Here is a 21,244-nt window from a genome sequence, read left to right as displayed (position 1 = left end):
AGACAATGTCCAAATACTGGGACATTGCTTTCATCAATTCATCAGCCCAATTAATTGTAGGCCATAAAGAAGTCTTCAGGGCTAGGGCTGGCACTGATGGAAGTGGAAAAGTGGGGATGATTGATTTCCTCGTCATTCTATAAAATGTACAACATCTTTCATCTACAGACACATCACTATTTTTCAAGATTCACATTCAATTTACAGTATTGTTTCCTACATTTTTCATATGCTTCCCTTGGTACCAGATTTCATTAAGATGCTGGCAGTGCCATCTGCAGCTCCAAAAGTGTCTCTCCTCTGTCAACAGCTTGATCTCAGATGAGTCATTCAGCTTGGGCTAGCAAGCAAGCAGAAAAGCCTCTTAAGCCCATGTAAATAAGTCAACTCAGTGAGCTGCATTAAACACTCCGCAAGAAACAGTCGGCCAAGTGGAGAGACCAGAAAAATTTGTCTTCATCACAGTTTGAAATTCTACCCTTGAAATTCTGAATTTTAAGTTTGGAAAATCTAAATTCTGCCACAGCCCAGATTCCACTGCAAAATCCTGTATTATCATTCAAAACAAACAAACAAAAAAAAAAAAAAAAAAAAGACACCTTATTCCACCTAAGCAATACAGCTTTCCCTAACCTTTGGCAGAGGAACCTGAAGAATCTGATGGCAAATAGTCTGCCAGCCACCACTGCTGATCCTCACCACAGGTATCGGTACCATATGGTAGACATCCACTACAGGACATATGAAACTACTCAGCAGACAAGCTAAACAGTACATTTAGAAAAAGCTACTCTATCTAGTTTACATGGGAATTGTTTATATGCAAAAGCAGCAGATGGGGTTGCATCAAAAACAGGAAGAGCAAAAAAGTTAAGAGTTTTGTGTTTTGGCAATATTTTTTCCTCGCACTACAAATCCGCTTGCTGAGTTAAGAGTTTTCAGGCCAGTCTGGCTTGAAAACTAATTGAGGACATAAAAAACTACTTCAGAATTATATACAAATATTAATTAAAAAAGATAGTTTGGAATTACAGGTTAAGTTAGAGTGTGCTCAGAAGATCATGGAAGACAAGGAAGTAACTGGCTCAACACCCACAAGGGGGAGCCTGCCCTTGAGAATAAATCTGAACTCTTGCACTTTATTAGACAGTTTATGTTATCGGGCAGCTCAGTCTACAATTCAGTACAGAAAATTTTCAGCAAGGTTTAGGCTTTAATCAGGGCTGATGTTTGCATAAGAGGAGAGTCATAGGAGGGGAAGAGCAGGAAAGAAGTTGGAAGAAAATAAGAAATTGGGATTTGACCTTTACAAATACAAATACACTGATTTTTAAAAGGAAGAACCAGCCCAGGGAAACTGGAATGGAACATACATACTCAATAGATATATTTCCTATTTATCTTTGTTCCTATAGTATGGCTATTTTAACTTCTAATCTGCTTGGAAATGACTAAGTATTTGTTAGTATTTCCACTTCGGAACTATTTATCTTCATAGCCATGGTAATAGACTCACATAAAGGCATAAGAGCTGCCAAATTCCTTTGTTACAATTTGGATCAGGGTGTAGAGGTTGGGGTGTTGGCACTTGCATCTCACTGGACCCGTAACAGCAGACACTCATCAACATCAAGTCATTATCACATTTTCCCCTCATAGCTGTGTTTATTTTAAGAAATTCCCATGTGTTCAAACACTACCTAGGCTTTTTTCAAAGTAGCAATTCCATATAAAACTTCAGCACAAAGGGATATTTCCCTCTTTCCGTTTACAGTTCATACTTTCTGGAGCAGCTACAGATTCACATCTTCAATCTAACATTGAAGAGCATACCAAAAAGCATAAAACAGACTAAAAAAAACATACTTATCATACACACTTTAACATACACCCACCCAAAAGCTTAGCATGTTCCTTTTCAGAACTACAGTTAATTCACAACACGTTTCTTTTTCTTAAATAATCTCATATTTGGAAAGTTTCGCACAGTGTAATCCTCTCTAAACATTACAAAATCTCAAAAGCACTGCTGATAAAACTACACCCAGCAGGATATTATAATTAAGGATAAAGCAAAACAATGCATCAATTAAAATGTGATTTCTGGTTATACAATATTTTCCTCTGGTAAGGAACTGAAACCAAGTTCAGAACATCCTCTAAATCTTCTTCTGGACCACCCAACTTAAACTGAAACATTTTCCAAGTTTATTCCTTGTTTTGGTTTGGCTTTGTAACTCCTTGTCATAGCTCTCTGTGTACACTGTTTCTTCTCCTATCTATACCCACAGAAAATAGATGCAGGGTGTTCCATATCTTGAGGGTTTTCCATATCTTAATTTAGAAGGAAAGAGATTCCTAGCAGATTCAGGCAAATTCATTAACCCTGGAGTACTAAAGTGTTGAGCAAACACTTGAGCAGCATGGATACATTGATCATTATCTGCCTGTATCTTCCTTTCACCATACCAAAACTACTTTCCCCTTTTGTCTAACTTCCTGCCAAATCCATGTCACATCATTAAAAGTTTTCTGCAACATACACATTTAGCAAGCTAATTGGAAAATCATTCGAAGTTTAGAAGCCAAAATAAAACACAATGGACAAATAGTCATACAACTATAATTAAAATATGCAACTGAAGAAAGGAGATTAAGAACAGCAGACTTTCTTACAAAACAATCACTGAATACTGTTGCAGGAATCTATTAACTAAAGTTCCATTTTCAACAAAGTACGTAGACAAATAGCTTTACATTTCTAAAGAACCATAATCTGCAACTATAGCATCACATTCTTTTTATCTATACAAAGATATTTAGTTCAAAATGTACACTTTTAATTCATCAAATAATGCAAAATTTAATGGATACCAATAATATTTTTCTAACTACTTTCTCTTGGCCAAAGTCAAAGAAAACTTTTCAAGACCAGCATCTCCAGCTTCGTTGTTTTTCCCTGTGACTGTTTCTTAGAGACTGGGGTTACTTTTTGTTTCTTCAAGGGATTTTTTTTTTGTTGTTGCTTTTATCACACACAAACACCTTCCTGCATGCATGAAAGGCAGAGTTATGAACATTCAAACTCCTATTCCAGGGAATACACAAAACTAAGTCATTATGCTAAGAGTGCTTTATTTCAGGAAACAAACTCTGATGTCTTTTATAGGAACAGTAACATAACCATATGATTTTTTTTCAAATACAAAATGTTTTCTACTTGTGTTTATTAAAATGTGCAACAGTTCTTGTGTACCTTAATCTAAATTTCTTTAGAGCAAGTAACTGAAATAATATGCTGATAACACTTCAACCCTTTTCCACCAGCACTGAAAGGCTCTCTAGACTGAATCCAACATTACAAACTAACGTGATAATCCGCAGGTATTATGAGACAATCTTCCCTGAATGAGAAGATAAATCAGTAGCTTCCTAATATGGCATTTGCCACTTCTGGGTAAACGTTAGCTTTTTGATATTTCAAAATACCAACTCTCAGTCTAGGGTCTATCTAGGTATGGGAACTACTGCTTGTTAGCAAAGCTTGCTGCATCTGACACCACTTCACCATCCTCGTCAAATACATTACATGAAGCAGTAGTGCAAGCTCTCTTATTGCAAATCAGAATTAGGCCATTATCCCCACTCAGCAACTTTGCGGATAAAATCACTATGAAGACTGCTTGTAAGACTGTGGTTAGAAGATCAGCAATGAATAAAATTAATGGCAACAAAAGCTTTGTTTTCCTGCTGCTACAGTGAAAATCCAACATCCACCGTTGTTCATAAATGTTACATCTTCTGAATTTATAATTCTAGCAGTCTGTCAAGTTCTGTTTCTTTAATAAGAATTCACATAGCTGGCAGCATTACTTGTATTTTAACTAGAGTACTGAATGTATGTCAAATGATCATTCTTAGGTCACCCATCTCAAAGACTTGCAACTTGCTGCAGAAATCTTTTCTTGACCAATCAACCTCCTAATTCAATTACATTCCTCCCGGTTTCGCTCTTTGTTCCCCCATATATGCGCACACACACAATACTGCCTTCCTTCCATGAGTCCAGTCTTACATAACTAAGCTAACAGCACAGAGTCATTTTAAATCCTTCCCCATAACTCAAATCCATATCAGTTTTATGTCATTTGGCTGAAGAGAGAGAAAAAAAAAAAAGCCCAACACAACAGGTTTCACAACCTGATTAGAAGAACAGACAAAAACTCAGTTTAGCCAAAATCCTAGCAAAATGTTTTTATGTGGCAAGAACATGGAAAAAATGCATTTGAAATGAACATCCCACAACGTGAGTTTGAAAAGCAACCCACCTTTCTACTGGTTTTGCAAAACTACACAACATAGTAAAAAATGTTTTCTTTTCCACTTCCTACAGTGTCTTTGATACATGTGCATTGTATTGCATGATCTTATTGTTCCGTGCTGCACTGTACTTTTACATAGCTATTATTATCATTAAGTCTCTTACAATACTTTTCTCCCCAGTGATCGCAATCTTGAATTTGCCCTAAGCATTTTGCATTTTCCACATTCTCCAGTCCGTATCCACAGGATAAACAATTCTGGCATACTTTATTTATTATTCAACCCCCTTAGTGTTATTTCCTCTAACAAAATTTACTGGTGTGCAGTTTACACAGTTCAGATCAGTAATCAGGCTACAAAACAACAGACCTAACAGTAAATACTTCAGCCCAGCACCTTATCTAAAACATTAACAGTATGTGGCACAACTGGCCATACCCAAGCAGCTTTGAACCTGATTTTGTATGTGAGATTTCAAAGTAAAGGTGACAATACCCTGCATGTTTTAAAATTCTTCTATTAACATAAGGCATGCTAGATGAAGAGTTTCAACTAACAGTAACCTTCATCTTGGATCTTAAAACAATCATACAATTTCCTGATTATTTCCTAGCCCAAGAAGTCTTATGACATGGTGAAAGATTCTTTTTTGCACAGATAAAGCCACTTTTTAGTCAGAAGGGCAAAGATGATCTACTTCGGCAATTAGGCCCTCAAAACTGAAAATATCTGGCTACCCTCACTGGTAAGCCAAGGGAACAAGAACACTATGGTTATGATTCTTTTTTCTATGTGGAATTTAAATTTGACATATACCAAACCTACATACACAACTAAAATTTAGCCACGAGACAACATCTCTGCATTCTGTGTCAGATGAGAAGTTTTAGCTTCTGCAACTCTGACACGAACACTGTACTGAAGACAGCAGCAAAGCACTCCTACATTGATCTGGTAAACTCTCCACTTTGTAAGACTAGTTTTTTATTTAAAAAAAAAACAACAAACAACTGTGAACCAACTGTGATTTTTGGGTTTTTTTTGAGTGGTGTTTTAATTTTGTTCTTCTATTGTGGGGTCTTAAATGATGAGAGGAATACCATTGCTCTAACAAGTTATAGCATAGGAGAGTTACACAGAAGTATTTGCTCTACTGAATTTGCAGACACATGACTAAAATCAAGGAAGGAAGTCAGTCTCATCTGCTTTACAAAGAATGCACAATCCATAACAAACCAGAACACGACAGAACTAATTAAACATGGACTATATTTAACACTGATGTATGAGTATTAAGGACCAGAGAGGAACTTTCACCAGTCTCAGAAAGTGTTCATTGCTTTCCTGCAATATGCACGAGTCTGTGTTTCAGTACATTTTTTTTTAGTTCATATAAATAACTTCACAGTTTGCTAAGCTTTTCAGATTTTTTTCTCTCACTTTTACACTCTTTTCTTTCCATTTAACCTTTTGTAACTTTACACTCTGAGAAGCAGCTACTACAAACGCCCCTTCACTATATTAGTTGTTATGCTATCTTTGCAACCCTTCCCTATGGGTCTTAAACTTGAAATGCAACCTTTTCAGTTTCAAGGTCAATCAACTATCTAAACTTCTTCCAGCTATCCAACACTCCTACAAAAATCCACAGAAAGGGAAAAAGTTGCTGCTTCTTCTATCTCCCCTGAATTAAAGTACTAAAAGCACTAAACACTCACGTCAAACCTCTCCTCGTACATGCTACCTTATAAAGTACGAGCAGCCCTTCCTTGCAACTGTACGGACTACACATTCACAGGAAAAATAAAAATGTCATTGAACTCTCTGGACAGAAGGGGAAATGAAAAGAATGAGGCAAGATTTTGTCTCTTGTACGTATTACACTGCAAATCCTCAAGGAGTACTTAACCAAAAGATTTGCCCCGCCATTTCAGCCCCCTTTTTCTTCCCCCTAAAGATTAAGAGCCATGGAAAGCAGCCTTCAGAACACGGTACTTTAAACACCCTTGAGCCAGGGAGGGCCTGCACCTGGGCTTGGCTGTAAGGATGAAAAGAGTTCAGCAAGTCCCAGCTTTATTCCCCACGAGGTGGGTCTGAACAGCCATTAGCAGAGCAGGCCCCTCAAGTGTCTGAGGGAGAGAATAAACTCCGCTCAGCATTCATAAGCAGCCTTTCCCAAATAAAACAGGCAGCCCTGGCCCTGGCACTCTTACAACAACTACAAGGATCAGGGCAACAGTCTGGGTTGTTCATCGCTGCAGCCTTTGCTTCAGCTCTTCTCTTTAAGACCAAATATTGCACATTTCACCTTACCATAATGAGAGTCCCTTTAACTGGTACTTAATCGATGTGATCTGCCCACCAGGAATCCGAGTCTCACGCAATTCAACATACTTTCAGCTGAAATCTGTCAGTCTGCATGGAAAGTTTAGCCTATGTCTTCCTACACACGCTACTCATCTTAATCACTCACCAGTTCAGCAAACCTAAAACCTCTACCAGAACTGTGAAGCGAAGAAAATAATCTAAATATGGTACCGGGTAAGCCTCTCTTATCTATCCTAAGTACTCCTTCGTCTGACACATCAGTTCAAGAAATGGATACAGCAGATTTTTTTTCAGTTAAAAATACTGAAAAACATACTCAAATGGCAATACAGTGCTTTAACTGTAAATGGTCAAATATTTCAGACAAAAGCAAATGCAAGTACCTCTGAGAAGTCTCTATCTGAATATTAAATTTCAACAAAATAAATACATTCAGAGAGCTTTAAAAGCATTGAGATCCCACTGGCAGATAGAACTCACATTGCAGCTGCAATATTTCATCAAGTTTTGGATGGTTTATGTCATTTGTGAGGAGAAAAGGAACACTGACTGTATCAGCAGATTCCTAAGTTTTTCAGCTCAGTTATATATGTGTGTAAAGGACACGATCATCAGCAAAAACAAAAAGTATGCAAAAAAATCTTTTTCAGTCATCAATAATTGAGTTAAGTTATGCTGAGTTTTATTATTAATGTATTAACATGCTTTAAAGTTGGAGTTTTATCCCCTAAGCAGAGACTCAAACACACAACCTTCCAAACCCCCAAAATCTCTGAACCTACATAATTTCATTTTTACTACAATGTGTTTATAAAAACACAGTTGAAGAGCAGCTGCTCTCTAACAACAAGCATTTCATCTAGCTATAGCTCTAGGATGCGAAAAAACTATTCAGATATGCTTTGTAGGGCAATATCATTCGCAAAAAGCATTTTAGATCAACATTACAACAAAAAGCATTATTAAGCACCAAGAGCAAATTAAAGCTTCTTGGATAGCCTTGACTTTGATACAACGGAACATATGAAAGTAGATCTGTGCTGGCTAAAGTGGATATGCATTTTTGTAATAATGTAGTTTGCCCTGCCAATTTCCTATTCCTTTTGAAGAATTCAGACGGTAGCTACTACAACCAGTGCATGATGTTTTGTCTGTTTCAAACCTCCTTTTTTCCTTATTGAGAATATGTAGACAAATTTGGCAAAACAATATCCTTTTTTTCTACCGCAAAATGCTCATTGATGTCTTCTATATAAGTAGCAATTTTCTACGAAAACAAACTATGTTCTTTATAAGAATGTACACTTAGGGAATATTTCTAAAACGAAAAATACATGTGTTATTTGAATGCTCTGTGAGCAGCTTGAGAGAAGCTTTAAAACAAATTCAGTGCATTTAAAATGCTATATAAATCAACATTCAGGATGAAAGGTCAACAGGGGTTAAACTGTCTGTCCTTCTTGACTACATTCATAAATGTCTTTTCTAGCTGTACTCATAGAAGCAACTGCAGCCTAACTTGGATATTAAAACCTCCAAGGAAACCAACAATAAAAGCTGCTAAGAATTTCACAAGTTTTTTTTTTTTTTTTTTCCTGAGGTGTTAATTAAATGATCATTTAACACCGAAATGTAAACAGGACATTTTCATCTACTGACAGCATAGCCTATTATAAATCCAGGGTAATAAACGTCCTGGTGTTAATACTCTGAACCAAGTTCCCACAACACACTAAGATGCCTTGTCGTGTCTAAGGTTAAGCATCTAGACACAAAACAAAGATTGTGCCTACTCGACTTCCAGTTCAATTTTCCCATCGCCCAGTGACCTAGGTAACACTTAGAGCAATAAAGAATAAATTTAATTTCTGCAGCATTTTGTGAGGATTAGGAACAATTGTTGGCCTGCAATGACTTTTTATCCTTGGATTCTTTCTCTTCCAGAGCATTCCCCCAGATCTAAAAGAAAATTCTGATGGTTTAAGACACAGAACAAACAGAACTTTAAATTAGGCTTTTTTCAATCAATTGGAACTGTTGGAGGGGAAGCAATCAACTTTTCTTAGGACTTTTCTCAGCTATTCAGTTATTTTAGGCTTTAATCTTCCACTCGCAGAAGAAACCTACTATCATAGGGACAAGCCTCTATACTTGCACATTTTCCCTTGGCCTGATCCATCCCTCTTTTCTATTCTCTTTTGTTTTTTTTAATCAAGATGACACGGCTGCACTTATATGTCCACTCTCTGCAAGACGAGACTTAGAAATGTCCTCTTTATAACATTTCACACCATGTTTCTGCACGACATAATAATGGTATTTCCTGACATGCCTTTTTACTTTTCATTACTTCCCTCACTGAGATCCAGTTTCCTACTTAACCCCTGCCTAAAAGGTTTTCTGTATCACAATTTACCAAAGTTTTCAAGGCTAACTCTCCAGGAACAACTCAGGGACTGATTCAGACTGAAGACTAATGTGGTTACAGGTGATCCAAACTCAGTTACTTTAGTTTTCATATTAAAAAGCAATTAAGCAATTACCTCTGTTCTCCTTGACAGCTAACATGTCAATAAAAATACAGAGAATAATTATTTATGCTTGGAGCCAAACAGGTCAAGGTAACAAAACCATAATAGCTAAAGCAGATCCTTCAGTGTGAATACCACCACATTATTTTAAAAGTGCTATAGCTTGAGCAAGTTCAGTAATTAATATGATTCGTGTTTTCACATTAGACATTTAAATATCAACACTTAATAGCATAAAAAACTTTGAATGCCACAGGTATTTCTATTGGTCGAGAAGAACTGCCTTAAGCCATACTTTTGTTTCCTTCGTGCTTAACAGGATTTTCAAATTAAGATTAAAAGCAACTATGAACAGTTTTGAAGTGTTTGTTCTAAGGAAAAAACAATAGTTACAAGTATACCCACAGATAACTGTCAGTAAAATTAGTTAACTATATCACTTGCTAATGCAGATTATGTAAAGATTTAGTGATCTACCCTGTAGCAGAACTAACTTACAGCCCCAGAAGTCCATCCAATTTGCCATTTTATCCCATAGCAAAGGAAATCTTGCTTGTAAAAAAACCCCATTAAATTATGTTTTTACAATGAAGGAAATAAAGGCAAATTTAACTGCAATTTAAAAACACCTCCCAATTATCTCAAAATTAAAAACACAAACATCCATCTTGAGAAAGCCGTTTCATGGGAAAAAAAGTTATTTCCAATTTTAAAAACTTTTACTTTAAGTAACAACAATTAATCTGAGTTCTGTATATTTATTTGGTACACCACTTTTTTCCTGCACAGCATCCCTGCAGGTGCTGTGTAAATGCAAAAGCAAACATAACTCATTAAAAGCCTGGAGATTAAGAAACTCTAAAGCAAATCGCAGGAAGAGTAACGTAGTGAAGTTTGAAGTGCAATAATTGCACAGTGATAATACTTGTTACTTTTTTTTCTGAGTACATTTCAAAAGTTCATTCCGGTTCCACTACACTTTTACTCAGCTAAATCTAAGGCTGAGTGTTTGCTGTTGCTAGGATAACTGCTGCAAGTTGTACTTCAAATGCATATATATACAATTCTTGTTCCAGTGCTGAAAAAATAAATCGCCTGATGAATTGTAAAAGTTTTTGTAGCACTTCTAAAGCCTCTAAAATGTCTTCTTGCTGTAATTTTGTTTAGCTCCCTACATTATAAAGGGTGACCACAGTTTTTTGAAACACCGTAACGAAGGAGACCTGAAGGTAGAAGCAAGCCAAGTTGTATAAAGCTCCTAATCCACTTTTCTCTCTACATTAAAAATAAACAGATGACAGAAGCAACAGTCATTACGTCTTACAAAAGTTTATTTCCCATACTTCCACACCAGAAATAAGTGCCATAGAAAAGGTATTAATGCTCAGCACACAAGCAACATGTTTTTATTTACTTTAGTTTCTTCTTACAGGTAATGAACCTTAATAAGCATCTTTTTATTACCTATTAATTCTTTTATATTTAGACAGTCCTGTCTATCTATGGATTGCAATTATAGCAAAAATAAAACTCGGAGAACTGTAACTGGTGGTAGACTTGTAGCACACAGGACTAAATTCACGCTGAAAACATTCTAGACTGGGGCAATAGGACCTTATATTAGTAAAAGCACACCAACATAGCAAAGCAATGATAATGGTGCTTCAAAACTGCAAGAAAGAGCAGTAATCACTCATATGTGAAATCAGAGATTCCTTTTTAACTACTGACTTAAAATACACAAAGCCAAAACTGTGTATTTATTTTATACACACACTATATGCAGTATCTCTTAACTAAATAATTATGGAGGATACATATTTTCTAAGAACAATAGTCACCATTCAAAAGTGATGCTCATAAAATAATGCTAATAATTAAAAACTAACTTAGACTTGGTGTGTTCTTACCAGCTTTACTGTTCATTAACCTATTAATTGCCTTGATGAAACAATTTAAACATTCTTGAATTTGAACTAAGTCACTGTTATAGAAAAAATACAAGAAATGAAACCACAAGCAGGATGAATGCAATGTACAGAACACATTTTGTTTCTATTCAAATCTATCATACAAAGAAAAAAAAATTAAGTTGCCTTCCATGCAGGCTGCCAGAATGCTCCATAAAAAAAATTATAAAAACTAAAACTCAATATACTTTCCTGGGAAGGACAGAGCAACGAGGTGTCTTTTCAATTCATGTTCCAATAAATCTTAAATTGCTTCACATTCAGTACATTTCTGAAAAAAAGGTGGAGCATTGTAGCATATACAACTTTGGAAACCTAACCATTACCCTTACCAACCAGCAGTTACTTTAACCACCTACTCACAAAAGGAGAGAGATTCATCAATACCGTTTTTGAAAAAGGGAAACTTATTCTTGCTCCTCATTGGATTTAACATCCTGAGCCACCTTTTTGCAGTTGGAATGAGATGTCAGAGGCTTTGGGGTAGTAAGTGTTTTTTCTATGGATCAATTTCTCCAGACTGTTATTCAGATTGCAGATAAATATCCTCTCTACTAATTCATTACTGCCGTCTCACTTGCCATCATTACTGCTAAAAGGATAAGGCAAAACCATAAACTAAGCCTCAAAAGCAGCTACCTTAGACGATAAGGAGACCAGCACTTAAAAAAAAAAAAAAAAATGCTTCAGAAGTAGTCTTAGTATCTTACATGCACCAGCTTTTTCTCTTTTTTTCATTCCTATCTGATATATATATATATATTTTTTTTTCCTTTTGGCAAAGGTTAAACAAAACTACACTGAAATTACACAAATCACAGGCTCCCCTGCAGTATCTTGAAAACCAGGCCCAAGAGCTGCCTGGAGAACTTTCCTCCTCTTTGCATCTGCCTCTAGCAGCATTCCCTGTGTCGGGAACAGGCAGCAGCACTTGGGGTAGCAGGCTGGATGAGTAATGATGTTGGTCTGACCGGACAACGGTAACCCTGGCAACTGTAACCTGCAATTCCTGACTAACCATTGTGGGATTTATTGTGGCAGGGGCCAAAGAGGCCAAGAGTAAAATGAAGCCGAGAACTATGGTGTCTGACACATCTAGTACCATACACTTTAATCATAGCTGGCAGAAATTAATTCAGGAGGAATTTTTGCAAGGGCCCCCCATACAGCATGTTTTGCTGTTGTTGCTGCTGCTGCTGTTCCGGCCTAAGATAATTTTCTTTTTTTTTTTTTTTTTAAGGTTTAAGCTTTTTTCTTTAAAAGAAAAACTTCCTAGAAGCTAATAATTAAAGTGACTAACATACAACTCAAAACTGAGTACTAAAGACTGCATTAAGGTTTACTTTTCCCTAAAAGGAGAAACATCTTATTCACAATATATATATATCTTCAAGTATACATATTAGAGTGAAAATGTATCTAATAGCAGATCACATACACTGGAAAGATTTTTTTTTTTTTGCAAAGCTAATATTGCCTAACTTAAACAGCAAGTATTGGTCAGTAAGGAAATTTAACCTTATTCCAAGTGCAAGAAATGTAAATCAAAACGCACAAGCTTTGTGCATGGAATACAACAATATCTACATGCTACTGATTAATAAAGGTATCCTTTGAAACTGAATTTTCAAACAGCTTTGGGTCCAGCACTTGGTGTCCTGCAGCAAACAGTAATCAATGAACTGTGATCTAACCAGCCAAAGTAAGCAGTCAGAATCTATTTGCCTCAGATAAGCACTCACTAGGCTGTAGGAGTTCTCCGTACTAAGGTACCACTGCCAATGCCAGACAAGTTAGTGTGAATGGGCATACAGGTCGCTGAAAACAACAGATCCCGTTCTTGTAGAATAAATACTTGTTGAACAAGGACTTCTATCACCTCAGGGGAGTTACAACAGCACCTTTATTTCAACAGTATTGGATCAAAACAGAGGTTCATGTACATTTTGCTTTGAAAGATACCTTGCAAGGTAAGATTAATATACTCTACAGTGCTACTTATGCTATTATTAGCATTAACTACTTCCTACTGGAGTATTTAAGTCAAAACACCTTTGCAGACAACTCTTAATGGGAAAAATCAGTTTCTGCTTTGACTAAAACTATCCATTTTAACTAGTTCCAGGAGATTTCTTGGAAGGCTGCTATATCTGAAACAAAGAAACTGGGGGAAAAAAATAATGATTTAACTACCTTTGAAAAGTATCTTTAGACACAGAAAATAATGCAGTGCCTCTTTTAAACACTCAACCTACAGCTCCCCTTTACTTACACTTTCCATCTGTCAACAAGTGCTTGTAATTTTATTACACTGTCCTGTAGTTTATGCAGAGTTGGTATTATTTTACAGAGTTCTGTTAATGGACTGGATAAATGGTAACACTATTTAAACTAGTCTCCTGCTCCAGCAAACACAGCTGCAACTGTACTACTATTTCTAGGCAAACATCTTGACCTGAACACGCAGTGCTCTCTCAACCCATCCAAATAGAAATTGGAGCAGACAGCAAAGGGAAAGCATAGCCAGCCGCTGGCGGCAACCAACTGTGTCTAATCATAATTCATATACAGTGTACCCTCTTTCTTTTATATTGCATTTAGGCTACACAACAAGCATATGTGCTTCTTCACCTGGCATCTCATTTACAGCCAAGGGTCAAATGGTAATTATTATTCACAGAAGCTCAATAGTATGTCGAAAGCTTGCAGCACACACACTGTTCGATTAGCTGATAAATGCCAAAAATAAATACCAAAACCAAAGCATATATATTTTATTGACCATGTTTAGAAAACTTTATTTCTCCTTAGAAATATATTTATTTGGATGTAAATACATACGAACATATACAATGATACATGTAAAAAAAATCAAATCATTTTATTCTCTTCATAGTGATCAAGCTACATATAATCAGAAAACCAAGAACATTTAACTAGCATCAATCCCTTTGATCATCTGACTTTTTTTAATTACAAATTTAGTGTTAAGTGACTGTAAATTTTCAGTATCACTCATATTTTCTTTTAAGCATGAATACACTTAACCAGACATTCACTTTCATGGTCTGATCAACAATAACCCTTAGGCAGAGGAAATTTAATACCGTGAAGCCAGTGATCTCTTACTTTCCACCATATACACTATGAGCAGTTGTGTGCTTTATGTCAAAGGCTATTATAGATATTACACTAGCATCTATCAAATATGCAATTCTGAATTAAATGTATTCAAGTATGATTTTGCCTGAAGCATGCATCCATTCTCTGCCTGTGAATTATGGCTTATTCCTATTTTATTTGAATTTAGGTAACAACCATTACACTATAGGTGAAATAATAAAATCATCATAAATCCCCTTCAGTTTTCTTCCTGCTGGAAGTAATATCTTTATCCTGGCTGATGGAAATTATAAGAGAGACTCAACTGTTAATATATTAAACTATGTATGAATATATTATAACATTACAGTAGAGTAAAATATTTGTTTGTCAGAACAAAAGCCTTCAAGAGCTTTCTGGCCTAGTAATTTAACAACTCATTGCATCAACAGGGAGGTTCTGGAAACAAAATATATATACAAAGGAAAGAAAGAAAGAAAGAAAGAAAAATACACAGAACTAAGTGTTTACACTAATAGAGCCATTTTCACTCTACCATTTCATATTACCATGACAGAAGGGGAAAAACTATCATTTCACAATATTAAAACAGAAATCAACTCCTAGAAATAAAAGCTTCGTTATAAAATTTGTTTTTAAGTTCCACATACTAAAGTGGAAACAAATTAGAGGAACTTCACCTTCCTCCACCTTCACTCCTTTTCTTTTTAATTTCCAAAGCACACAAGGAATGAAACTCAATACGATCAGCAATTTCAACACCTGAAATCTCACCTGAAGTACAAAGAAGCGTATGAAATATGTATCTTATTAAAACATGGCTGAATTTGTATCATCTTTTCAAAGCCTACTTAAGCATGTAACCTCCTTTGCCTTCCATACCACTTATTGTAACTTAAAGATATCTTGATATTTAGTTACAAGAACTGATCACATATTTACATACAGAAATCAGTATCTAAACTTCATTCAACATTTTTACTGCAACAGAAATAAGTGAATTCTTAAAAGGGTCAATGAGTCAAAATATTAAAATATTGCCAAGAGTAAAGTATTATCAAACTGAAGAATACAATCAGAACATAACCCCATTATCAGATCTGACATAGTTTTAAGTTAAAACATTTCATAGGGTTTTTTTCTGCTCAAGCTTAAGTTACTGCCTCTGTTTTCTGAGGGGATGCAGGAGAGACTTCTCCACACACCTACAATTTGCCAACACTGATTCTTCTGGTCAAGTTTGCACAGCCACAAAACAGAACACAAAACTGAAGTGCTATATCCCTGGGTCAGAATCTCCATACACATTGCTTATTTATTTTAACACAAAAACCAAAAAAACCCAAACAGAAACAGAAGAAAAGTAAAGCCAAATTATTCTTTCAGTTAAACTTCATTACAGAAATGGGAATGGTTGAAACAGTATTTTGTCTCATAACTGTCAGCATCTAACCTAAATTTAAAAAACAAAATTCCAACCAGTCAAAGAAGGCACTTGGCTTAAATAAAAGATCAATGTTTCTAGGTACATTTTAGCCCTTTTTGAGGAAAAAAAAACCACAAAAAAAAACCCTAAGCAAGACAGAATAACAGACCAATTCCAATTTTTCCAGAATAGTAGTTATTGAGTGGTGACTACTTACAGCCTGTATAACTTCGGCGTCCCCAGAAAGAGCAGTTCCGAAAGCAACTGGAGGTTATTTCTGTTTAGGCGCCTTTAGAGAGAAAAAGAAAAAAAGTTGTGTTAAGTTACAAGTAAAGTGTTGCAGTAATGCAATGCAACCACTTTGAGAAGGCATCCCAGTGCTGTTACAAGCCAATTTTAAAGACCAGAAATGCTATGTAATGCTGGTCCATTAGCGGAGACATGGTCCAGCAGTAAATCTACCATGGACTAATTACATTTTCTGGTTTCCCCAACCGACCAAATAACCTATTTTATGAAAGATTTTTTATTTCTTTACTGTGAATCAATCAGTAAGTCAGGACTCTATCCCGCATAAACAACCAGAAAACTGAAAATCCAAATTCAGCAGTGTAACTTCAATCCCTCACCAGCTCTGTGTTCCTCTTGGTATAATGAGGAAAACATTTTTGTGATCATGAAAAGGATCAGGAGAAGATATATCAAACACATATCCTTAATTCAGTAATGAGGTAATGTATCTAAAGATCCATACAACCTGTTTAATTAGAAAAGCAGAGAAAACTGTTACAGAAACCCTGATCAAATAAAAGTCAGGAAATATCAAAGAGTCACAGCTTATATTTGGCATGATGGGGTTTTTTTTGTATAGCTTTCTTTCTATAGATGTAAAGATACACTAAAAGCAAGTTAAATTACACAAATAAAACTCATTCTGTTGCACATAGTACAGCAGAAAAGAAAAACTGCAACTGGAATGTGGAAGATATCCACTTGTCCATGAACTTTTTCACTGAACACGCTGACCACAATCAAACCTGCTTAGTTTGAGGTGATAAACTCAAAGACCACCATAGTATAGCCACAGGCAACAGAAAAACCACTAGTCAAGACAAATATATTCCATCATCTTTTTTTTTAAAAGATACAGTACAGATTATTCTTTCTAATGTAAGTGACAGTGGAGCGCGGAGTTGTACCACTCAATAATTCAATCTCAAAACAGGTTTTGGTTGTTTTTAAACAATGGACCATACATGCCACCTGCCATTCAAGCAAATTAAAGAATGAAAAAATTGCATCATTCCATAAACGTCATCACAACACCCAGTTTGCACTGGACAGTGCTTCTCAAAACACTAATTCTAAGGCATCCCTAGATATCAGACTGCATTGTATTACCTGATATTTACTTTAGTCTCACTGTGGTTATGTTACATATGTTACTAGGCTGCTAACAAGACATTGGACAAGTTGAAAAAGGAAGATACTGGACAGCAGTTTTACAAAATTAAGTTTTACAATTTCACAAGGCTTCAGAATTTCTTCTTTGCTAGTCTTAGGGCTGGATTCAAACAATTAAACCTATTTAGCCTCTTGGGGCTTATTTTTCCTAAGCACTACTCCATCTGAGAGTCTTTTCAACATAAAGGTTTTTCCCATAAATTTTTCATAAACAAACTCAAGATCTAGTTTTAGTTCAATTTGTTATTGCTCCTTTGAAGGTCAGTATGACTACTGTTAAGAGCAACATAATCCTAAAGAGATCCTTACATATCCACAGGTTCGCTCCCACCTTTCAAACAGTAAGAAAACAGCCTTTTGCGATCTAGATATACCTACGTTTCCAGATTTAATGTCAGGTTCCTTTTTATTCAAACATCAGAAATTCTAATTTCTTTAAGCAGGTGAAATTTCAATCACATTTAGAAGATTAAAAGAATTCAGATCCTGAAAATGAAGGACTATAGTACTGGGCGAAGTGAGAGGAATGAAGATGCAGTTTAGGAAGAAATAAATACTTAATCCAACAACAACAAAAGATTCAGAATTGTGATCTTGCAAGTCATATTTCCAAATGAGTAGAAGGAATGTTTTCAATATAAAAGAAATAGAGCTACAAAGAAATTAATGATCAGTGGAAGACTTCCAATTTGACCATTGTTTTATAAGAAAATCTTACCTACATAAAAAAGGGAAGTGAAATATTTTAGTGGGTTTGGATCTACCGCATTTTCAAAATAAGATAATTTAACAATAGACATTTTCTTTGGACATCAGAATTCTCTGGACAACAGGAAAAAAATTTTCACGGAAAGGGTCATTGGGCATTGGAACAGGCTGCCCAGGGAGGTGGTTGAGTCACTTTCCCTGGAGGTGTTTAAGGGACAGGTGGATGAGGTGCTGAGGGGCATGGTTTAGGGATTGTTAGGAATGGTTGGAATTGATGATCCAGTGGGTCCTTTCCAACCTAGTGATTCAATGATTCTTAACTTACCATAAAAGTATATAGTAAGACCACAAAATTGCAGTAGGAAGAACATTGTTTCAACAAAGCAATTACACTTATGATCAGAAAAGTAATGTGAAAATAGAAATGCTAGCATCTGAACTTGAACAAGCTGTTAAGTAGACATAAAATCCATTCTTCCCTTTTCTCTGCTAAACAGATAGTTCAGAAAACCTCGAAGTCCAGGATTACAGATCAAAAAGTACATGGGAAAACATGCAGGGTGAAAACTTTGGGAAACTAGTCTCTAACCAGAAGCTATTTGGCACAGAAATTTTCGTTGATATTTAAAGACTAAAAGTCTCTGACACCAGACAATAAGGGCAAGCTCTACCTGGAGGTAAGAACACACTTAGCATCACTGGAGAGGGACAATTCAAGGCAAAATGCTTGTGCTAGTACGTAACTTTCTATACAAGTTTTCTATACAAACACCTTAGATCAGGAGTTTCTGTTCGTAGCTGTAGTTCACATGGCCCACACAACTGAGTATACTGTTAACCTACTGACAAATGTGCTGCTATACAGACTTTTAAGTTTTAGAGACAATAAACCAAGCTCATGAATTAAGCTAACAATAAATAGCACTACCCTTATGACTCAGTTTCTACCAAGTGACCCTGGCATATAGGCTTAGTGTTTTAACCTACATTTTTACTTTGCTTTTCAGAGAATTAAAACATTTGTTCTTCGAGCAGTAAGTGAACTGAGGGAATATGAGTTAAATAACTGACTTTTAATGAAACTTGTATTTTGTAGCTTCTGCTTTGAATGATCTCACCCCACTCACTGCAGTTTATATAAGAACTAAGTTTTCTTTATTAAAAATCTGACCATTCCTTACTGCCTGTTCCTCAAACCATCAAACATGACTAATCTTCATGAAGGCAATAATGGGAAACGTGCTTTATCATCCTTCAGAAAGATGCTTCAGTTACTTTCTATATCTACTAAGCTATAACTGAATGTTTTCAATGGGGTCAATTTCTTGTTCTTAAGTTTCCTACAAGGAGATTTCATGAACCAGACTTCACCAAAATCAATTTTTCAAGACTATAATAGAAAATTCTCTTTAAAAAAGTACTCACATATAAGTTACTGTGAAAAAGGATGCAGGCAAATCTGGAACATAGACTAGTATCACAACATACAACAGCTTCTAGTTGAGCAGTGTCTATGAGTTTTCTCTCTTTGAGACAGAGCCAGACACAAGGAGCCCAGGATCATGTACATGGTCACCTAATATCTGCATTTCCACTTTTTCAGGCGACTTCATAATTAATTTTGGCTGAAACAGCAAAACCTGTTCAAGACATACAGGCATAACGGAGACAACAGGCATGATCTCCTTCATCCTCAGAAGTCAAAACCTGAAGTAAGCAAAGACTTGGAAGGACAAAACGGATCACAAAATCCATGACTATAGATTAGAAAGAACTACAGCAACTGCAGAGTAAAAAACAACCAGAAAATACCACCACATTTCCTTTCGATGTGTGCTGGCACACAGATAGCAAGCAGGAAGCATTTCTCTTGCGACAAAGCAAGAAATTTCAAGCAAAAGAAATTTCAGTTGTCAACTACACTGCTCTCCCAGAACTGCCACGAAGCCCAAGGTGAAGCACTGAAGAAAAAATGAGATATTCCATATTGCTGATGTTCAGTTTTCTAGCTGAGCTAGAAAAATCTGTGTCTCTCAAGCAAAAGAAGAGAGCTTGGAAGAGATGAGTCAGTGGTGTAAGCAACAGAAAACGTAGTGGAATGTCTCTTCTAGTATTGCAATACTTTAGACTGTAAAGTCCCCTGGTAATGGTCAGAAATAAATGGATGGGGGTCTGACAACAAAACTGAAGCACAGCTGAAATTAAAGTACACATAACTTCTTTCCTGCTGTTAACAAATGCATCTTGAGATTAGGCAAACAGACAGACATGTAAATTTTTGATCTCTTCATGATGAATTCAAGGAAGTGCACATGCTACCTAAAGTAAACAAAGTATTTTAAATACTTCAGCTTAAAGCTCCCAGAGCTCAGTCTTCTAAACACAGTAAAGACTGGAAAAGCGTCTTCAAAGTGAAATGATGGAAGAACTAAACAAATACACTCAAAAGATATTATCACTTTCAGAAGGATTAATTTAAGGACAAAGAAGGAAAATCTGACAGATGGGCAGGTGAAAGTAGTCTTTACAGGAATCTTGATACCAATAGGCACCAAAAAAGTAGGTACTGACAAGAAGTCGGTTACATTGTGAAACAGACAACAGTAAGGTAAGCAAAAAACTTGGCTTGATTTGAGTTACTGGTTCTAGAAAACAGGCTAGTTATCCAGAAATGAGTTCATATCTGTGTTTTACTTGTTTTCTGCATGCAGCCAGAGGATACGTAGAGGATGACAGAGTCAGAGGTGAACTGCGGGGAGAGCACATTATGCTCCCAGTAACAGGTGTCCCAACCCACTGAAGTTTGGCTATGACACCAATCCATTCTGATGTCTCTCAAGTTTTCATGCCACAGTAACTGTGATCCAGTATCAATCATGCATGGGCAAGGAATGGGCAAAAAAGAAAAAGTCTTAATTACACTGTCTGCAGTGTAATCATCTACAATTGCTATAATTCATGAACAGGTCTGTATTTGTTTCCCAGACTTGTTGCAACCTTTTCTGTAACTGGTTTCTGATCACACTGTAATCAACTACATACAACCAGAGAAGCTGAATGAGACTGCACAGCCTCTCTGATAGATTGAGTTGTTTCAGTGCTTGATTGCCCTCACGGTGATGAAATTTTGCCCTTATATCCCATCATAACCTCTCATTTCAATTCGTTCGTTGTCTTATCACAGCAATAAGCCTGTCTCAAGCTTTTTTATAACCACTTCATAGGCACCTGAAGGCTCCTACTTTGTCCCCTACGAGTCATCTTTAGTGGGTTTTAGTTCAAGTAGATGCAACTCTAGCCATAGCTCCCCCCTAAAAAAAAACAGAAGTAAAAAAATCAAAGATAATTATAGAACTGAACAAAGTTATGAG

General features: G+C 36.1%; 1 protein-coding gene across 13 annotated transcripts in view; it reads right to left on the bottom strand.

Annotated features, from left to right (window-relative positions):
* The window catches only part of SLIT2 (slit guidance ligand 2), a 256,360-nt gene that overhangs the window by 220,048 nt on the left and 15,068 nt on the right, over nt 1–21,244 (bottom strand). For all 13 annotated transcript variants that reach the window (XM_054065264.1, XM_054065267.1, XM_054065268.1 and 10 more), the window contains exon 4: nt 15,919–15,990. In XM_054065264.1, the coding sequence (XP_053921239.1) occupies nt 15,919–15,990 (72 nt within the window). The remainder of the gene's footprint in view (nt 1–15,918; nt 15,991–21,244) is intronic.

The sequence above is a fragment of the Cuculus canorus genome, chromosome 4, assembly GCF_017976375.1.
Source record: "Cuculus canorus isolate bCucCan1 chromosome 4, bCucCan1.pri, whole genome shotgun sequence".
In the NCBI taxonomy this organism is placed as follows: Eukaryota; Metazoa; Chordata; class Aves; order Cuculiformes; family Cuculidae; genus Cuculus; species Cuculus canorus.
This window is presented reverse-complemented; position numbering and strand designations above follow the sequence as displayed.